This window comes from Pseudophryne corroboree, chromosome 1, assembly GCF_028390025.1.
Source record: "Pseudophryne corroboree isolate aPseCor3 chromosome 1, aPseCor3.hap2, whole genome shotgun sequence".
NCBI lineage: Eukaryota > Metazoa > Chordata > Amphibia > Anura > Myobatrachidae > Pseudophryne > Pseudophryne corroboree.
Window position 1 is genome coordinate 940150464 of NC_086444.1, and position 21754 is coordinate 940172217.

Below are 21754 nucleotides of genomic sequence, written 5' to 3' on the forward strand. Positions count from 1 at the left end.
CACTCCCTTCACAAACGTCTGAACTTCAGGCAATGAAGCCAGTTCTTTCTGGAAGAAAATCGACAGAGCCGAGATCTGTACCTTAATGGAGCCTAATTTTAGGCCCATAGTCACTCCTGTTTGTAGGAAATGCAGAAATCGACCTAGTTGAAATTCCTCTGTTGGGGCCTTTTCGGCCTCACACCAAGCAACATATTTCCGCCATATGCGGTGATAATGCTTTGCAGTTACATCTTTCCTGGCTTTAATCAGCGTAGGAATGACTTCCTCCGGAATGCCCTTTTCCTTCAGGATCCGGCGTTCAACCGCCATGCCGTCAAACGCAGCCGCGGTAAGTCTTGGAACAGACAGGGCCCCTGCTGCAGCAGGTCCTGTCTGAGCGGCAGAGGCCATGGGTCCTCTGAGATCATCTCTTGAAGTTCCGGGTACCACGCTCGTCTCGGCCAATCCGGAACCACGAGTATTGTTCTTACTCCTCGTTTTCTTATTATTCTCAGTACCCTTGGTATGAGAGGTAGAGGAGGGAACACAAACTGACTGGTACACCCACGGTGTCACCAGAGCGTCCACACCTATCGCCTGAGGGTCCCTTGACCTGGCGCAATATCTCTCTAGCTTTTTGTTTAGGCGGGACGCCATCATGTCCACTTGTGGACGTTCCCATCGATTTACAATCAGCGTGAAGACTTCTTGATGAAGTCCCCACTCTCCCGGGTGGAGGTCGTGCCTGCTGAGAAAGTCTGCTTCCCAGTTGTCCACTCCCGGAATGAACACTGCTGACAGTGCTAGTACGTGATTTTCCGCCCATCGGAGAATCCTTGTGGCTTCTGCCATTGCCATCCTGCTTCTTGTGCCGCCCAGTTGATTTACATGGGCGACTGCCGTGATGTTGTCTGACTGGATCAGTACCGGATGGTTTTGAAGCAGAGGCCTTGCCTGACTTAGGGCGTTGTAAGTGGCCCTTAGTTCCAGAATATTTATGTGTAGGGAAGTCTCCTGACTCGACCATAGTCCTTGGAAGTTTCTTCCCTGTGTGACTGCCCCCCAGCCCCGAAGGCTGGCATCCGTGGTCACCAGGACCCAGTCCTGTATGCCGAATCTGCGGCCCTCTAGAAGATGGGCACTCTGCAGCCACCACAGCAGAGACACCCTGGTTCTTGGAGACAGGGTTATCAGGCGATGCATCTGAAGATGCGATCCGGACCACTGGTCCAACAGGTCCCACTGAAAGATTCTGGCATGGAACCTGCCGAAAGGAATTGCTTCGTAAGAAGCCACCATCTTTCCCAGGACCCGCGTGCAGTGATGCACCAATACCTGTTTCGGTTTCAGGAGGTCTCTGACTAGAGATGACAGCTCCTTGGCTTTCTCCTCCGGGAGAAACACTTTTTTCTGGACTGTGTCCAGGATCATACCCAGGAACAGTAGACGTGTCGTCGGAACCAGCTGTGATTTTGGAATATTCAGAATCCAGCCGTGCTGGTGTAGCACCTCCTGAGATAGTGCTACTCCCACCAACAACTGCTCCTTGGACCTCGCCTTTATTAGGAGATCGTCCAAGTACGGGATAATCAAAACTCCCTTTCTTCGAAGGAGTATCATCATTTCCGCCATTACTTTGGTAAACACCCTCGGTGCCGTGGAGAGTCCAAACGACAGCGTCTGGAATTGGTAATGGCAATCCTGTACCACAAATCTGAGGTACTCCTGGTGAGGATAGTAAATGGGGACATGCAGGTAAGCATCCTTGATGTCCAGGGATACCATGTAATCCCCCTCGTCCAGGCTTGCAATAACCGCCCTGAGCGATTCCATCTTGAACTTGAATTTTTTTTATGTATGTGTTCAAGGATTTCAAATTTAAAATGGGTCTCACCGAACCGTCCGGTTTCGGTACCACAAACAGTGTGGAATAGTAACCCCGTCCTTGTTGAAGTAGGGGCACCTTGACTATCACCTGCTGGGAATACAGCTTGTGAATTGCCTCTAGCACAGCCTCCCTGCCTGAGGGAGTTGTCGGCAAGGCAGATTTTAGGAACCGGTGGGGTGGAGACGCCTCGAATTCCAGTTTGTACCCTTGAGATACTATTTGCAGGATCCAGGGATCCACCTGTGAGCGAGCCCACTGATCGCTGAAATTTTTGAGGCGGGCCCCCACCGTACCTGGCTCCGCCTGTGGAGCCCCACCGTCATGCGGCGGACTTGGAAGAAGCGGGGGAGGACTTTTGCTCCTGGGAACCTGCTGTTTGTTGCAGCCTTTTTCCCCTACCTCTGCCTCTGGACAGAAAGGACCCGCCTTTTCCACGCCTGTTTTTCTGAGTCCGAAAGGACTGTACCTGATAAAACGGCGCCTTTTTAGGCTGTGAGGGAACATGGGGTAAAAATGCTGACTTCCCAGCAGTTGCTGTGGAAACTAGGTCCGAGAGACCATCCCCGAATAACTCCTCACCCTTATAAGGCAAAACTTCCATGTGCCTTTTTGAATCTGCATCCCCTGTCCACTGGCGAGTCCATAAGCCTCTCCTAGCAGAAATGGACAGTGCACTTATTTTAGATGCCAGCCGGCAGATCTCCCTCTGTGCATCTCTCATGTATAAGACTGAGTCTTTTATATGCTCTATGGTTAGCAGAATAGTGTCCCTGTCTAGGGTGTCAATATTTTCTGACAGGGAATCTGACCACGCAGCGGCAGCACTGCACATCCATGCTGACGCAATAGCAGGTCTAAGTATAATGCCTGAGTGTGTATATACAGACTTCAGGATAGCCTCCTGCTTTCTATCAGCAGGTTCCTTGAGGGCGGCCGTATCCGGAGACGGTAGTGCCACCTTTTTAGACAAACGTGTGAGCGCTTTATCCACCCTAGGTGGTGTCTCCCAACGTGACCTATCCTCTGGCGGGAAAGGGAACGCCATTAGTAACTTCTTAGAGATTACCAATCTTTTATCAGGGAAAGCCCACGCTTCTTCACACACTTCATTTAATTCTTCTGATGTGGGAAAGACTACGGGTAGTTTTTTCTCCCCAAACATAATACCCTTTTTAGTGGTACCTGGGTTTATATCAGAAATTTGTAACACCTCTTTCATTGCTTCAATCATGCAACGAATGGCCTTAGTGGACATTAGACTAGACTCATCGTCGTCGACACTGGTGTCAGTATCCGTGTCGACATCCGCGTCTGCCATCTGAGGTAGCGGGCGTTTTAGAGCCCCCGAAGGCCTTTGAGACGCCTGGACAGGCACGAGCTGAGAAGCCGGCTGTCCCGCATTTGGCATGTCGTCAATTTTTTTGTGTAAGGAGTCGACGCGTGCACGCAATTCCTTCCATAAGTCCATCCACTCAGGTGTCTGCCCCGCAGGGGGCGACATCCCTTCTATATGCAACTGCTCCGCCTCCACATCATTATCCTCATCAAACATGTCGACACAGCCGTACCGACACACCGCACACACACAGGGAATGCTCTAACAGAGGACAGGACCCACAAAAGCCCTTTGGGGAGACAGAGTGAGAGTATGCCAGCACACACCAGAGCGCTATATAATGCAGGGACTAACTGAATTATGTCCCCTATAGCTGCTGTTATATATACTGCGCCTAAATTTAGTGCCCCCCCTCTCTTTTTTACCCTTTTCTGTAGTGCAGACTGCAGGGGAGAGCCAGGGAGATTCCTTCCAGCGGAGCTGTGAGGGAGAAATGGCGCCAGTGTGCTGAAGGAGATAGCTCCGCCCCTTTTTCGCGGACTATGCTCCCGCTTTTTTCTTGATTCTGGCAGGGGTAATTATCACATATATAGCCTCTGGGGCTATATATTGTGGTATTTTTGCCAGCCAAGGTCTTTTTATTGCTGCTCAGGGCGCCCCCCCCTAGCGCCCTGCACCCTCAGTGACCGGAGTGTGAAGTGTGTATGAGGAGCAATGGCGCACAGCTGCAGTGCTGTGCGCTACCTTGGTGAAGACAGATGTCTTCTGCCGCCGATTTTCCGGACCTCTTCTTACTTCTGGCTCTGTAAGGGGGACGGCGGCGCGGCTCCGGAACCGAACACCAAGGCCAGTTCCATGCGGTCGGTCCCTCTGGAGCTAATGGTGTCCAGTAGCCTGCTGCAAGCATGTAGGTTCGCTTCTTCTCCTCTTAGTCCCTCGCTGCAGTGAGCCTGTTGCCAGCAGGTCTCGCTGTAAAATAAAAAACCTAAATATATACTTTCTTTCTAGAAGCTCAGGAGAGCCCCTAGTGTGCATCCAACCTCGGCCGGGCACAAAATGTAACTGAGGCTTGGAGGAGGGTCATAGTGGGAGGAGCCAGTGCACACCAGGTGACCTAAAGCTTTCTTTAGTTGTGCCCAGTCTCCTGCGGAGCCGCTATTCCCCATGGTCCTTACGGAGTTCCCAGCATCCACTAGGACGTCAGAGAAATACGAACTTCACACAGCACTATGCTCATAAGCACTAGGGGGTAAATTTACTAAAATGGGAGTTCTATTTAAGATGGGATGTTGCCCATAGCAACCAATCAGATTCTACTTCTCATTTATCTAGCACCTTCCAGAAGATAATGGGGTATATGCAATTGCGGTCGAATTCCCGAAATTGTCAAATTTCGGGACTTTTTCGACCAAAAAAAAAAAAATCGCCAATGCAATTCAGTACTTTCCGTCCAAAAAACGGACTTTCAAAATTCGACTTTATGAAATTCGACTTTTGTCAAATTCGACTTTTCTGCAATGATACAATTGCTGCAATTCGACCAAAGTATATTCAATTGAAGTTTGGAAATTCGACAACAGTGCTTTTAGACAGTAAATTCGACTTTTTCAATCCGCCACACTTTGGTGGGTGAAACTAATAAAAAAAAATTAAAACATGTTTTTTTTTGTGTTTTTTTTATTGATAATAGCATATCTATTTATATTAGAAGGGATTAGGTACTTGGTTTGTCTTTTTTGGAGGCACAAGTATTATTTATATATTTTTTAAAATAATATTTTTTTTTTATTTTTTTTTTAATGGAATGTTAAAATCCCGGGAAAAAATGGTGTGGGGTCTCCCCTCCAAAGCATAACCAGCCTCGGGCTCTTCGAGCTGGTCCTGGTTCTAAAAATGCGGGGGAAAAATTGACATGGGATCCCCCGTATTTTTAAAACCAGCACCGGGCTCTGCGCCTGATGCTGGTGCAAAAAATACGGGGGACAAAAAGAGTAGGGGTCCCCCGTATTTTATACACCAGCATCGGGCTCCACTAGCTGGACAGATAATGCCACAGCCGGGGGTCACTTTTATACAGTGCCCTGCGGCCGTGGCATTAAATATCCAACTAGTCACTACAGGTACTACAGGTACCAGCGGGCCCGTTTTTCGCCCGCATGCTGGTACTTGTGGTTCTCCAAGTACCAGCTTGCGGGGGAGGCTTGCTGGGACTTGTAGTACTACTGGAAAAAACAATATTCTGTCATTTTCCCCAAGGCTATCAGCCTCCCATCCGCAGCCCTTGGATGGGGGGGACAGCCTCGGGCTTCACCCCTGGCCCTTGGGTGGCTGGGGGGACGGACCCCTTGATTGAAGGGGTCCCCACTCCCCCAGGGTACCCCGGCCAGGGGTGACTAGTTGGATATTTAATGCCACGGCCGCAGGGCACTGTATAAAAGTGACCCCCGGCTGTGGCATTATCTGTCCAGCTAGTGGAGCCCGATGCTGGTGTATAAAATACAGGGGACCCCTACTCTTTTTGTCCCCCGTATTTTTTGCACCAGCATCAAGCGCAGAGCCCGGTGCTGGTTTTAAAAATACGGGGGATCCCATGTCAATTTTTCCCCCGCATTTTTAAAACCAGGACCAGCTCGAAGAGCCCGAGGCTGGTTATGCTTTGGAGGGGGGACCCCACGCCATTTTTTTCCGGGTTTTTCCCGTTTTTTCAAATCGCGGCAAAATCCGGCAAATCGGCCGTTTTTCGCCCGCGGGACTGTCGAATCCGTTTTTCATTGAATATGGTGAATTCCGGAAGCCACCTGCCGGAATTCACCTGTCGAATTGTGTCGAATTAAAAAACGGCGATAATTTGCCGCGATTCGCCGCTAATTGCATATACCACAATACCTGGAATCTGATTGGTTGCTATGGGCAACATCCCATCTTAAATAGAACTCCCATCTTAGTAAATTTACCCCTATGTTGTAGAGTTGTGTGCTTACGACTGGATCTCCCAAGTATGATCTTTTATTAATTGTTATTTAGAATGTTTGTAAGTATTTCAACTATCTAATGCCATGTGCAGAATGGACAGCAGTGTTCTAAAGCAGGGAGGACTAAGATCTCACCTCACTCAGCAGTGCCCAGACAGGGGACTCTTTGAGAATTTTTATACGGATGGCTTTGATTTTCCCAAAAGAACTACCGATTTCTCCTTCAGCAATGCCATTGACAAACTTGCCTGTGGGGAGAGGGGGATAAGACAAGATAGTTATGCAGTGGTAAAGTACAACACATTAGACAAAAGTGTGGCAATAGTTGAAGAAATAAAGAGGTTCCTTACTCAGCAAGTAATAATTGTTACACACAAGGGATTATGGCAACCAATCAGCTGCTCTGTATGTGTTTATAGTATGCAAATTATAAATGTTAAATCAATGCTGATTGGTTGCCATGGGAAACTTCTCCACTGGCTCCCTTCTCCACGTTTATCACTGCTTAGTACATGTCCCCCTAAGAGGTTATAAAGTGCACATATCATCAGTCACAGTTTGGTGACCACAACAGCTATTGTATTTACAAAGTAGGGTGCTGGGGGGGTGGGGGCAGAACATGTGTCTATAGTTCACTTTTCTATCAGCAACCGCGTCCTTCTCTCCCAGGCACACTGCACCCTCCGCTGTCAGCCTGTCCTGGAGATGAACTGTCACTGTCCTCACAGATCCCACTTTCCGGTGCTTACTTAGCACTACCTGTTGCCATACAGCATTCAACTTCAGCATTTAAACTTAACAACTATCCCAAGAGTAGCACACACACAACATGTAGCTCGAATTATTATTGCGGGTTCAGTAGGAAATGCCGGCACTTGGGATACCGATCATTCTGACTATCAAAATCCCAACAGGGGAAGGTAACCTAACCCTAACCCTCCCTCCCCGCAGCCTAAACTTAACCTCCCACCCCCCGCAGCTTAACCCTAACCCCCTTCCCGTAGCCTAAACCTAACCCCCCCACACAGCCTAACCCTCAGCATCCCTCCCCACAGTCTAAACCTAACCTCTCCCTTGTGGCTTACCTCTCCAGAGTCCCGGCACTTGGTAGCTCGGGATCCTGGCGGTCCCGATTACAGCGCCAAGCAGGTGACCCTATTCAGGATGCCGGTTTCGGCATTCCGAGTATTGTCGGGATCCCGGTGTAAGTATTTCAACTGCCGGAATCTTGACCGGATCCTGTTATTGCACCGCAACTACCAGTATGCTCTCCTAGGTGCTGGATTCACGTTTGTAGCTTACACTATGCATAGTTCTATACAAAATAATTTGAAGGTTGTTTGACAAGTAATGAATCATTTCCATAAATTTAATTTAATTGGCTATAATTTTAAAGAGCATGTCAAGAATATAACTAAAATATTGAGATGACTGGTGACCTATAGATATATTTTTATATTAAATGTTCCCATTTTAATTTAGAACAATGGGTGTCCCTTTCCACAGTCCTCGGAATGTTGTGTTAAACTGGTACATGCACAATTTGGAAAGGTGACAGAACTGTGTCAGGGTGCCAGAGGCGCCTGAACGGATGTCTGTGGCATCTGTTCAATCAAAACACAATAATTTGTTAGTGTCAATATTAGTTTTTCCTTCTCCTATTCTAGGTGTGAAATTGCAAACCTTCTTTCAAAAAATACTGGGTAGTTCTTCTAGCTATGAAAGGATAGAAGTCAAAACAATGTCACTGTTCACTGAGAAGATTCACTCAGTATATACAGCTAATAATTAATTGCTACAGTTTGATAGGATTCTTTCAATTATGCAACCAAAAATAATTAGCAAAGACTTAAATGGCCTTTTGTTCCCATGTAATCGCAGTAGAAGCTGGTACTACAGGAAGTGGCTCCAGAGAAGAATATAAGCTGTTTTTTTTTTTTTACGCCACGTTAGATTTAACCTGTTCTGAACTGTAAGTACAATTACTGTACATTCAAGATGTATAATGCAAGTAGATTTGTTATTTTATTCAAAAAGGTTAAGTTACCCAAACTAATATACTCATTTTAAGTTTTCTTATAATCAATATTTATAAGATTCGCAGACGTAGGTAATATTATTTCTTTGCATATTAGCATGTTTTACACTGTACAGTATGTTTCCTATACACAGAGATGCAGCTATTACTGTAAGTGGACTGAAACAATATTTATCACGAGGCACACGGTCAGTTAAATAGAACCCAGTGACATTTCTGAGGCACTCCATTGTACTAACTGAAGGGGGGAGTATGTGGTTTAAAACAAGTTTGATCCGTTTATAAAAGGTATCTTCTGTAAACAGGTAAACAAATTGATTTAAATACAAATGTTCCTGTCCTGGGAAAAACAGTATATATTCTTAAGGTGCAGTAGGACGAGCCATGTTTCCTCCCTGTGCTGGAATCATGGTTTCATAGAACTACTGTACATCGTACTTTATGCTTTCATGCTCTGAGACACAGAGACCAGGCCTTCAGTATTGGAGGGGTCTGTGACTTTACTGAAGCTGGGATGTCATGTCAAAAGCATTTCCACAGGGGACCACCTGGATACACGTGCATCATCATGACACTCACAATGTCATCACGGACAGAGGGGGTAACTCTGAGTTGATCTAACATGTGCAGAGAGAGAGTTAGATTTGGGTGGGTTATTTTGTTTCTGTGCAGGGTAAATACTGGCTGCTTTATTTTTACACTGCAATTTAGATTGCAGATTGAACACACCACACCCAAATCAAACTCTCTCTGCACATGTTATATCTGCCTCCCCTGCAGTGCACATGGTTTTGCCCAACTGCTAACAAAGTTCCTGCTGCAATCAACTCAGAATTACCCCCAGAGTGTTACATTTTACAATGACAGTTTTTTTTCTTCTTTAGATTTTAGGATTAGATTTTGGCTCCAGATAGGATTAGTTCATCAGTCGATAGAAAATAAGAATTTACTTACCGATAATTCTATTTCTCGTAGTCCGTAGTGGATGCTGGGGACTCCGTCAGGACCATGGGGAATAGCAGCTCCGCAGGAGACAGGGCACAAAAGCAAGCTTTTAGGATCACATGGTGTGTACTGGCTCCTCCCCCTATGACCCTCCTCCAAGCCTCAGTTAGGTACTGTGCCCGGACGAGCGTACACAATAAGGAAGGATCTTGAATCCCGGGTAAGACTCATACCAGCCACACCAATCACACCGTACAACTTGTGATCTGAACCCAGTTAACAGTATGATAACAAAGAAGTAGCCTCTTAAAAAAGATGACTCACAACAATAATAACCCGATTTTTGTAACAATAACTATGTACAAGTAATGCAGACAATCCGCACTTGGGATGGGCGCCCAGCATCCACTACGGACTACGAGAAATAGAATTATCGGTAAGTAAATTCTTATTTTCTCTAACGTCCTAGTGGATGCTGGGGACTCCGTCAGGACCATGGGGATTATACCAAAGCTCCCAAACGGGCGGGAGAGTGCGGATGACTCTGCAGCACCGAATGAGAGAACTCCAAGTCCTCTTTAGCCAGAGTATCAAATTTGTAAAATTTTACAAACGTGTTCTCCCCTGACCACGTAGCTGCTCGGCAAAGTTGTAATGCCGAGACCCCTCGGGCAGCCGCCCAAGATGAGCCCACCTTCCTTGTGGAGTGGGCTTTTACAGTTTTAGGCTGTGGCAGGCCTGCCACAGAATGTGCAAGTTGAATTGTGCTACAGATCCAACGAGCAATCGTCTGCTTAGACGCAGGAGCACCCATCTTGTTGGGTGCATACAAGATAAACAACGAGTCAGATTTTCTGACTCCAGCTGTCCTTGAAATATATATTTTCAATGCTCTGACAACGTCCAGTAACTTGGAGTCCTCCAAGTCGCTAGTAGCCGCAGGCACCACAATAGGCTGGTTCAAGTGAAAAGCCGAAACCACCTTAGGGAGAAAATGAGGACGTGTCCGCAGTTCTGCCCTGTCCGAATGGAAAATCAGATATGGGCTTTTGTACGATAAAGCCGCCAACTCTGAAACTCTCCTGGCTGAAGCCAGGGCCAATAGCATGGTTACTTTCCATGTAAGATACTTCAAATCTACCGATTTGAGAGGCTCAAACCAATGAGATTTGAGAAATTCCAAAACTACGTTTAGATCCCACGGTGCCACTGGAGGCACAATTGGGGGTTGTATATGTAGTACACCCTTGACAAAAGTTTGTACTTCAGGCACTGAAGCCAATTCTTTCTGGAAGAAGATTGATAAGGCCGAAATTTGAACTTTAATAGACCCCAATTTGAGGCCCATAGACAATCCTGCCTGCAGGAAATGTAGGAATCGACCCAATTGAAATTCTTCCGTTGGGGCCTTCTTGGCCTCACACCACGCAACATATTTTCTCCAAATGCGGTGATAATGTTGTGCGGTCACTTCCTTCCTAGCTTTAATCAAGGTAGGAATAACTTCCTCTGGAATGCCCTTTTCTTTTAGAATCCGGCGTTCAACCGCCATGCCGTCAAACGCAGTCGCGGTAAGTCTTGGAGCATACAAGGTCCTTGCTGAAGCAGATCCCTTCTTAGAGGTAGAGGCCACGGATCTTCCGTGAGCATCTCTTGAAGTTCCGGATACCAAGTTCTTCTTGGCCAATCCGGAGCCACTAGTATTGTTCTTACTCCCCTTTTCCGTATAATTCTCAGTACCTTTGGTATGAGAGGCAGAGGAGGAAACACATACACTGACTGGTACACCCACGGTGTTACTAGAGCGTCCACAGCTATTGCCTGAGGGTCTCTTGACCTGGCGCAATATCTGTCCAGTTTTTTGTTGAGGCGAGACGCCATCATGTCCACCTTTGGTTTTTCCCAATGGTTCACAATCATGTGGAAAACTTCCGGATGAAGTCCCCACTCTCCCGGGTGAAGGTCGTGTCTGCTGAGGAAGTCTGCTTCCCAGTTGTCCACTCCCGGGATGAACACTGCTGACAGTGCTATGACATGATTTTCCGCCCAGCGAAGAATCCTTGCAGCTTCTGTCATTGCTCTTCTGCTTCTCGTGCCGCCTTGTCTGTTTACGTGGGCGACTGCCGTGATGTTGTCCGACTGGATCAACACCGGCTGACCCTGAAGCAGCGGTTTCGCCAAGCTTTGAGCATTGTAGATCGCTCTTAGCTCTAGTATATTTATGTGAAGAGACGTCTCCAGGTTTGACCATACACCCTGGAAGTTTCTTCCCTGTGTGACTGCTCCCCAGCCCCGTAGGCTGGCATCCGTAGTCACCAGGACCCAGTCCTGTATGCCGAACCTGCGGCCCTCTAACAGATGGGCACTCTGCAACCACCACAGGAGAGACAACCTTGTCCTTGGTGACAGTGTTATCCGCTGATGCATGTGCAGATGCGATCCGGACCATTTGTCCAGCAGATCCCACTGAAATATTCGTGCATGGAATCTGCCGAATGGAATTGCTTCGTAAGAAGCCACCATCTTTCCCAGGACTCTTGTGCATTGATGTACTGACACATTTCCTGGTTTTAGGAGGTTCCTGACAAGTTCGGATAACTCCCTTGCTTTCTCCTCCGGGAGAAACACCTTTTTCTGAACCGTGTCCAGAATCATTCCCAGGAACAGCAGACGTGTTGTCGGGGACAATTGAGATTTTGGAAGATTCAGAATCCACCCGTGTTGTTGAAGCACTACTTGGGTTAGTGCTACACCGACTTCCAGCTGTTCTCTGGACTTTGCCCTTATCAGGAGATCGTCCAAGTAAGGGATAATTAATACGCCTTTTCTTCATAGAAGAACCATCATTTCGGTCATTACCTTGGTAAAGACCCGAGGTGCCGTGGACAAACCAAACGGCAGCGTTTGAAACTGATAATGACAGTCTTGTATCACGAACCTGAGATACCCTTGGTGTGAGGGGTAAATTGGGACATGCAGATAAGCATCTTTTATGTCCAGGGACACCATGAAGTCCCCTTCTTCCAGATTCGCTATCACTGCTCTTAGTGACTCCATCTTGAACTTGAATTTCTGTATGTACAGGTTCAAGGATTTCAGATTTAGAATAGGTCTTACCGAACCGTCCGGCTTCGGTACCACAAATAGTGCGGAATAATACCCCTTTCCCTGTTGTAGGAGGGGTACCTTGACTATCACCTGCTGAGAATACAGCTTGTGAATGGCTTCCAATACCGTCGCCCTTTCTGAGGGAGACGTTGGTAAAGCAGACTTTAGGAAACGGCGAGGGGGAGATCTTTCGAATTCCAACATGTAACCCTGAGATACTATCTGCAGGATCCACGGGTCCACCTGTGAGCGAGCCCACTGATTGCTGAAAATCTTTAGTCGACCCCCCACCGCTCCTGAGTCCGCTTGTAAAGCCCCAGCGTCATGCTGATGGCTTTGTAGAACCCGGGGCGGGCTTCTGGTCCTGGGCAGGGGCTGCTTGCTGCCCTCTCTTACCCTTTCCTCTGCCTCGTGGCAGATAAGACTGTCCTTTTGCCCGCTTGTTTTTATAGGAGCGAAAGGACTGCGGCTGAAAAGACGGTGTCTTTTTCTGTTGGGAGGGGGTCTGAGGTAAAAAAGTGGATTTGCCGGCAGTTGCCGTGGCCACCAGATCCGATAGACCAACCCCAAATAATTCCTCTCCTTTATATGGCAATACTTCCATATGCCTTTTGGAATCCGCATCACCTGACCACTGTCGCGTCCATAAACTTCTTCTGGCAGATATGGACATCGCACTTACTCTCGATGCCAGAGTGCAAACATCCCTCTGAGCATCTCGCATATAAAGAAACGCATCCTTTAATTGCTCTAGAGTCAATAAAATACTGTCCCTATCCAGGGTATCAATATTTTCAGTCAGGGAATCCAACCACACTACCCCAGCACTGCACATCCAGGCTGAGGCTATTGCTGGTCGGAGTATAACACCAGTATGCGTGTATATACTCTTCAGGGTAGTTTCCAGCCTCCTATCTGCTGGATCCTTGAGGGCGGCCGTATCTGGAGACGGCAACGCCACTTGTTTTGATAAACGTGTGAGCGCTTTATCCACCCTAGGGGGTGTTTCCCAGCGCGCCCTAACCTCTGGTGGGAAAGGGTATAATGCCAATAACTTCTTAGAAATTAGCAGTTTTCTATCTGGGTTAACCCACGCTTCATCACACACGTCATTCAATTCCTCCGATTCTGGAAAAGCTACAGGTAGTTTTTTCACCCCCCACATAATACCCCTTTTTGAGGTACCTGCAGTATCAGAGATCTGCAAAGCCTCCTTCATTGCCGTGATCATATAACGTGTGGCCCTATTGGAAAATACGTTTGTTTCTTCACCGTCGACACTAGATTCATCTGTGTCGGTACCTATGTCGACTGACTGAGGTAAGGGACGTTTTACAGCCCCTGACAGTGTCTGAGACGCCTGAGCAGGTACTAACTGGTTTTCCGGCCGTCTCATTTCGTCAACTGACTTTTGTAATGTACTAACATTATCACGTAATTCCATAATTAAAGCCATCCATTCCGGTGTCGACTCCCTAGGGGGTGACATCACCATTACCGGCAATTGCTCCGCCTCCACACCAACATCGTCCTCATACATGTCGACACACACGTACCGACACACAGCAGACACACAGGTAATGCTCTTATCGAAGACAGGACCCCACTAGCCCTTTGGGGAGACAGAGGGAGAGTTTGCCAGCACACACCAAAAGCGCTATAAAATGTATATAAACAACCCTAAAAGGTGTTGTTTTTGTTATATGCGCTTTAAATATATAAATATCGCCAAAATATGCCCCCCTTCTCTTTGTTACCCTGTTTCTGTAGTGCAGTGCAGGGGAGAGTCCTGGGAGCCTTCCTCACAGCGGAGCTGAGCAGGAAAATGGCGCTGTGTGCTGAGGAGAATAAGCCCCGCCCCCTATCCGGCGGGCTTTTCTCCCGGGTTTTGAGATATCTGGCCTGGGTTAAATACATACATATAGCCTCAATGGCTATATGTGATGTATTCTTTGCCATCAAAAGGTATTAAATATTGCTGCCCAGGGCGCCCCCAGCAGCGCCCTGCACCCTCCGTGACCGTTCAGTGTGAAGTGTGTAGCAACAATGGTGCACAGCTGCAGTGCTGTGCGCTACCTTCATGAAGGCTGAATAGCCTTCTGCCGCCTGTTTCCGGACCCTCGATCTTCAGCATCTGTAAGGGGGATCGGCGGCGCGGCTCCGGGACGAACCCCAGGGTGACCTGTGTTCCGACTCCCTCTGAAGCTATGTCCAGTAGCCTAAGACTCCAATCCATCCTGCACGCAGGTGAGTTGAAAATCTCTCCCCTAAGTCCCTCGATGCAGTGAGCCTGTTGCCAGCAGGACTCACTGAAAATAATAAACCTAAAAACTTTTTCTAAGCAGCTCTTTAGGAGAGCCACCTAGATTGCACCCTGCTCGGACGGGCACAAAAACCTAACTGAGGCTTGGAGGAGGGTCATAGGGGGAGGAGCCAGTACACACCATGTGATCCTAAAAGCTTGCTTTTGTGCCCTGTCTCCTGCGGAGCCGCTATTCCCCATGGTCCTGACGGAGTCCCCAGCATCCACTAGGACGTTAGAGAAAAGAGCATTGTGGACATGTTAACTTTATGAACTGTGTGAATATCTATATTAAACAAGTTGACATCCTGTCTATGTCAACACACTAAATGTCGACATTTTGTAACACTCTCATCATCCTGTACTTTGTTTTTATAAGCTTCTTGGGTTTCTAGGAGCACATCTACCTGGCAGTCTTAGGTGAGTTTCTTGGGATGCTAGGAGCACATCTACCTGGCAGTCTTAGGGGGGCCTCTTGGGTTGCTAGGAGCACATCTATCTGGCAGTCTTAGGGGGGCCTCTTGGGTTGCTAGGAGCACATCTACCTGGCAGTCTTAGGGGGGCCTCTTGTGTTGCTAGGAGCACATCTACCTGACAGCCTTAGGGGGGCCTCTTGGGTTGCTAGGAGCACATCTACCTGGCAGTCTTAGCGGTAGATACACCAAGTCTTGAGAAGTGATAAAAGTAGAGGGAGATAAAGTAGAAGCCAAACAGCTCCTAAATGACATTTTACAGGTTATGTTTGAAAAAGTACAGTAAGGAGCTAATTGGTTGGTACATTATCTCTCCCCACTTTATTACTCTCCAAGGTTTAGTACATCTGCCCCTTAGGGAGCAGTTCAATTCTTGGTGATACTTGGACAAAATACAGCATTAGACAGATGTAATTTAGGGTGTTATAATAAAAAAAAACATAGCATAATAAAACACACACTTTACCTATTTGTATGAATCCGTCTTCGTCTATTTGGCTACCCTGTGGCACACTGTTAACTTTCTAGAAGTAAATTATATAAACAGAATAAGGCAACACATTATAAAGTCAAGAAAATTTCCAAATACACACACATTATATATAATTATATGTGTGTGTGTGTGTGTGTGTGTGTGTGTGTGTGTGTGTGTGTGTGTGTGTGTGTATCTCTACATATAGTAAAAATATGTATGTATATTTGTTCTTCTTCGGCTCCTACATGGCTTGACACCCTCATTATCCAACTTAGAATACTGTCAGGGTTTCAATTTAAAAAATCAACCCCTCTGGAGACAGGGTCATATATCTATTTTATATAAAATTAATTGGTCTGTTTGTTTGTTTGCCTGGTTATGCATGCGGACACCCCTGCACCGATCGGGATAAAACCAACGCAAGGTGATTCAATTGGATCCTGGTCAGGATTTGGGGGAAGGGGGAGGGGGGGGGGGGGGGGGGAGTCTGACCTCACGGCAGAATGTGATGGGCTGAACTTTGACCCAGGAAGCCTGTTCTGGGCCTTCCACTGGATGGCTTTGGAAGAAAAATTCACAGAGTGGTAACATTGGATCCCAGAAGACATTCTAGGGGGCTTGGGTCAGACCTTCTGTTAGTGTTCATTGGGAAGAACTTTGACCCAAGGAGCCTGTTCTGGGCCTTTCACTGCATGGATTTTGAGGAAAACTTTAATGAACTGAATAACTGACAACAATTACCATAATTCAATGACCTGACTGATATTACCATAACTCAATTAAATAAAATAACTGATAGAAATACAGGTGAGAAGACAAAAACTGTTGTCAACCCAAAAGCCGCAAAATTGCTTACAGAAGTAAAACTTTAAACCCATCTTGCAATGAAAAAGTGATTATAAAAAGGAACAGAAAGAAAAGCTGGTGAAGAGGGCTACTGGCGACACTCTAAGAACAAAAATGACACTGGGCAAACACCTCATGGGTGTGTTAGAAGACTACTAAGCTATTAAATATTTTTAAATACGCCCATAGTTACATCAAACTTAATGATAACTGGAATATTGAAACCCAAGCAATGCTGGGTACATCAGATTGTGTATGTATGTATGTATGTATGTATGTATGTATGTATGTATGTATATATGTATATATGTATATATACCAATACAATTCAGTCGGCACTCCTTGCTTCTAAATTACTGGTCCCGGTGTCCTGTGCAATATTCTGAAACATACCCATACAATAGGCACGGCACTCCAGGGACTCGTTGCAGAAAAACTTTAATTAAGGTGCTGTGATCAACATGTTTCGGGGCATGCGCCCCTTCGTCAGGACCCACCAAAACGATGGGTTTTTCTGCAACGAGTCCCTGGAGTGCCGTGCCTATTGTATGGGTATATATATATATATATATATATATATATATATATATATATATATATATATATATATATATACACACACACACACACACACACACACACACAGGTTGAGTATCCCATATCCAAATATTACGAAATACGGAATATTACGAAATACGGACTTTTTTGAGTGAGACAGATAGTGAAACCTTTGATTTCTGATGGCTCAATGTACACAAACTTTGTTTAATACACAAAGTTATTAAAGATATTGTATTAAATGACCTTAAGGCTGTGTGTATATGGAACATAAATTAATTGTGTGAATGTACACAAACTTTGTTTAATGCACAAAGTATATTATAACATTGGCTAAAATGACCTTCAGGCTGTGTGTATAAGGTGTATATGAAACATAAATACATTCTGTGCTTAGACTTTGGTCCCATCGCCATGATATCTCATGATATGCAATTATTCCAAAATATAGAATAATCCGATATCCAAAATACTTCTGGTCCCAAGCATTTTGTGTGTATCTATCTCTATATATATATATATATATATATATATCTATATATCTATATATCTATATCTGTATATATATATATATATATATATATATATATATATATATAGTTAGTACATATCCCCTTAAATTATTGTTGCTATGTCAAGCTCTTTCTTTCAACATGTACTTATGTATATTGTAACTTTGTTCATTCATCAGTATTTAAGGTTTTGTGACAATCTAGTACAGTGTTCTACTTGAAGAAAACCACTACTAACCTCTAGTGGCAAAATTTGTACTGTAGCGTTAAACAGCTTGTCACCAGGATGCTCAATGTTCCCGCTTCTGAAGAGGTAACTGACAATAAGTAAAAGCCCATTAGTATATTACAACTATTTCATTATCTATTAATGTAGAGATAAAAATAAAAATCAACAACTTCACTAGAAAAAAAAGCATTCAGTAAGGGTGGTATCCAATTAGGCGTGTCCTGGGGCTATCCTATTATTATTATCTTGAGGCAGGTGAAACAAAATTGCCAAAAAGTAAGCACTTTTTCTGCGACCGCTGCCACGGAAAACGAGATTTATGTTAAGAATTTACCGTTGTTAAATCTCTTTCTGTGAGGTACACTGGGCTCCACAAGGATTAACATCGGGGTGTAGAGTAGGATCTTGATCCGAGGCACCAACAGGCTCAAAGCTTTAGACTGTTCCCAAGATGCACAGCGCCGCCTCCTCTATAACCCCGCCTCCATGCCAGTGAGCTCAGTTTTGTTAACCAGCCCAATGCAATACAAGGTACCAGAGACGACAACCGCTCGTAGCCAATTACACCACACACTCACCGCAGGAGAGGGTGTCAACGGCTATGCGAATACCAACCCAAAAAAGCTAAGTGCGTCAGGGTGGGCACCTTGTGGAGCCCAGTGTACCTAGCAGAAAGAGATTTAACAACGGTAAGTTCTTACCATAAATCTCGTTTTCTGCTGCGGGGTACACTGGGCTCCACAAGGATTAATTAATTAATTAAGGCTCCACATCGGGGATGTCCTAAAGCAGTTCCTTATGGGAGGGGACGCACTGTAATGGGCACAAGAACCCGGCGTCCAAAGGAAGCATCCTGGGAAGCGGCGGTATCAAAGGCATAGAACCTAATAAACGTGTTCCTCGAGGACCACGTAGCCGCCTTGCACAATTGTTCAAGGGTCGCACCACGGTGGGCCGCCCAAGAAGGTCCAACCGACCAAGTAGAATGGGCTTTGATGGTAGCAGGAACTGGACAACCAGCCTGTACATAAGCATGTGCAATCACCATTCTAATCCATCTGGCCAATGTCTGCGTAGAAGCAGGCCAGCCCAGCCACATTTGTGAAAACCAAACACAAAAAGAGAATCGGATTTCCTAATGGAGGAAGTTCTCTTCACATAGATACGGAGAGCCCGTACCACATCCAAAGACCGCTCTTTGGAAGACAACTCAGGAGAATTAAAGGCTGGAACCACAATCTCCTGGTTAAGGTGGAAGGAAGATACCACCTTGGGTAAATAACCTGGGCGTGTCCGAAGAACCGCCCGGTCACGGTGAAAAATCAAATAGGGAGACTTATAGGATAAGGCACCCAAGTCCGAGACCCTTCTAGCTGAAGCAATAGCCAGCAAAAACAACACCTTAAGGGAAAGCCACTTAAGGTCAGCAGAGGTAAGAGGCCCAAACGGAGACTCTTGTAAGGCCTCCAAAACCACCGACAGATCCCAAGGGGCCACAGGTGGCACATAAGGAGGCTGAATCCGCAACACACCCTGAGTGAAGGTATGGACATCAGGTAGGGTAGCAATCTTTCTCTGAAACCAAACCGACAAGGTAGAGATGTGAACGTTGAGGGAGGCCAGACGCTGGCCTAAGTCCAGGCCTTCTTGTAGAAAGGCCAATATTTGGCCGTACTAAACTTGAAAACGTCATGATTGTGAGACGCACACCAAGTAAAGTAAGCATTCCAGACCCTATGGTATATCCGAGCAGAAGCCGGCTTACGGGCCTTCAACATAGTTTGAACGACCGCCTCAGAAAAACCCTTGGCCCCAGGACGGAAGCCTCAAGAGCCATGCCGTCAAAGCCAGACGGGTCAAATCCTGGTTAACACAAAGGCCCTGAACGAGGTCTGGTCATTGTGGAAGTAGAAGGGAACGATCCAACGAGAGGCCCTGTAGATCGGAGAACCAGTGCCGCCTGGGCCACGCTGGAGCGACTACAAGTAGGTTTCCTCCTTCTTGCTTGAACTTCCGTATTACTCTGGGCAGGAGTGACACCAGGGAGAACACATACGGGCAGCCGAAAGTTCCACGGGATTCACAGAGCATCCACGAACGCTGCTTGAGGATCCCTTGTCCTTGCCCCGAAGACCGGAACCTTGTGATTGTGTCAAGACGCCATCAGGTCCACATCTGGGAGGCCCCACTTGTCCACGAGAAGTTGAAACACATCCGGATGTAGACTCCATTCTCCGGCGTGCACGTCCCGACGACTGAGATAGTCCGCCTCCCAGTTCAGAATGCCCGGAATGAACACTGCTGATATGTCCGGCAAATGGCGTTCTGCCCACTGAAGAATCCTTGATACTTCCCTCATTACCATGCGGCTTCGAAGACCGCCCTGATGATTTATGTATGCCACGGTGGTGGCGTTGTCCGATTCTACTAGAACAGGTCTGTTCTGTATCAGATGCTGGGCCATTGTCAACGCACTGAACACTGCCCGCAGTTCCAGACCATTTATCGGGAGTAGTGACTCCTCTGTGGTCCACCGACCCTGAAGAGAGTGTAGTTCCAACACCACGCCCCAACCTCTCAGACTGGCATCCGTTGTCAGCAGGACCCAGTTGGATATCCAGAAAGGACGACCCCTGCTCAATCGCTGGTCCTGCAGCCACCAGCTCAGTGACAGGCAGACCTCCGGAGATAGGGAGATCATGTGAGATCTGATCCGGTGAGGCAGGCCATCCCACTTGGACAGAATCAACTTCTGCAGAGGGCGAGAATGGAATTGAGCATACTCCATGTCGAAAGCCGACACCATGAGACCTAGCACTTGCATCGCCGAATGAATTGACACTTGCTGATGGGATAGGAAGCATCGGATCTTGTCCTGAAGTTTCAGGACTTTCTCATGAGACAAGAACAACCACTGGTTGTGGGTGTCCAATAACGCTCCCAGGTGTACCATGCTCTGAGCCGGAACCAGGGAGTATTTCTTCCAGTTGATCAGCCATCCGTGGGCTTTCATGCACCTGATTGTCAAATCGAGATGACACAGGAGAAGTTCTGGGGTACTCGCCAGGATCAACAAATTGTCTAGGTATGTTAGTATCCTGACCCCTTGGCGCAGCGTAGCAGTCATGACCGTCATAACTTTGGTAAAAACTCACGGAGCCGTTGTCAAACCAAAGGGTAATGCCCGAAATTGGTAATGAAGGTTGCCCACTGCAAACCGCAGGTACTGCTGATGAGATAATGCAATAGGAATACGTAGGTAGGCATCCTGTATGTCCAGGGAGACCATATAGTCCCCAGGCTCCATGGCCAGAACAATAGAGTGCAGCGTTTCCATACGGAACTTGGAAATTCGCACATGCTTGTTCAAGGACTTCAGATTGAGAATGGGCCGCGAGGACCCGTTCGGTTTCGGGACTAGAAACAGCGGTGAATGGAACCCCTTGCCCCTCTTGAGTCAGAGGCACCTGTACCACCACTCCTGTGGACAGGAGGGAATGTACCACCGAGTGCAGAGTGTTTGCTTTGCCGGATCCAGAGGGACATCTGTTAGGCAAAATCGATGAGGGGGACGATTCTTTGAAGGGTATGGCGTAACCTCGAGCAACGACTTCCCTCACCCAGGTATCCGAAGTGGTCTTCAACCATTCCTGGGTAAAACCTAGAAGTCGGCCCCCCACTCTGGGATCCCCCAGAGGGAGGCCCGCCCCGTCATCGGCCGGCTTATCAGTTTTTGCAGCTGGCTGACGGGCAGCCCAAGCACGCTTCGGTCTGGGCTTGGCAGGCCTGGAAGCACGGGCTTGCTTTGGGTACGCCTGACCTTTTGCTTTACCTGGAGAAAGAAAGGGCCGAGGGAAAGTACGCCTTCTGTGCGGAAGGAGCCGTACTAGGTAGGCAGGCTGTTTTAGCAGTAGACAGGTCGGCCACAATCTTATTGAGGTCTACTCCAAAGAGAATGTCTCAATTGAAAGGGAGCACCTCCAGGGTTTTCTTGGAATCCAAATACACCGACCAGGATCTCAACCAAAAGGATACGTCTGGCCAAAACGGACGCAGTAGAAGCCTTGGTCGCAAGCACCCCGGCATCGGA

The 21754-nt window shown here is 46.9% G+C and overlaps 1 protein-coding gene across 5 annotated transcripts in view; it reads right to left on the reverse strand.

Annotated features, from left to right (window-relative positions):
- MGAT4D (MGAT4 family member D) overlaps window positions 1-21754 on the reverse strand; it is a 480101-nt gene that overhangs the window by 103300 nt on the left and 355047 nt on the right. For all 5 annotated transcript variants that reach the window (XR_010177447.1, XR_010177448.1, XR_010177446.1 and 2 more), the window contains 3 exons: window positions 17674-17752; window positions 15511-15568; window positions 6314-6426 (listed from right to left, as the gene is read on the reverse strand). Coding sequence is in view for 2 of the 5 variants with exons in the window: in XM_063920377.1 (XP_063776447.1) it covers window positions 6314-6426; window positions 15511-15568; window positions 17674-17752 (250 nt within the window). In the remaining 3 variants the exon portion in view is untranslated. The remainder of the gene's footprint in view (window positions 1-6313; window positions 6427-15510; window positions 15569-17673; window positions 17753-21754) is intronic.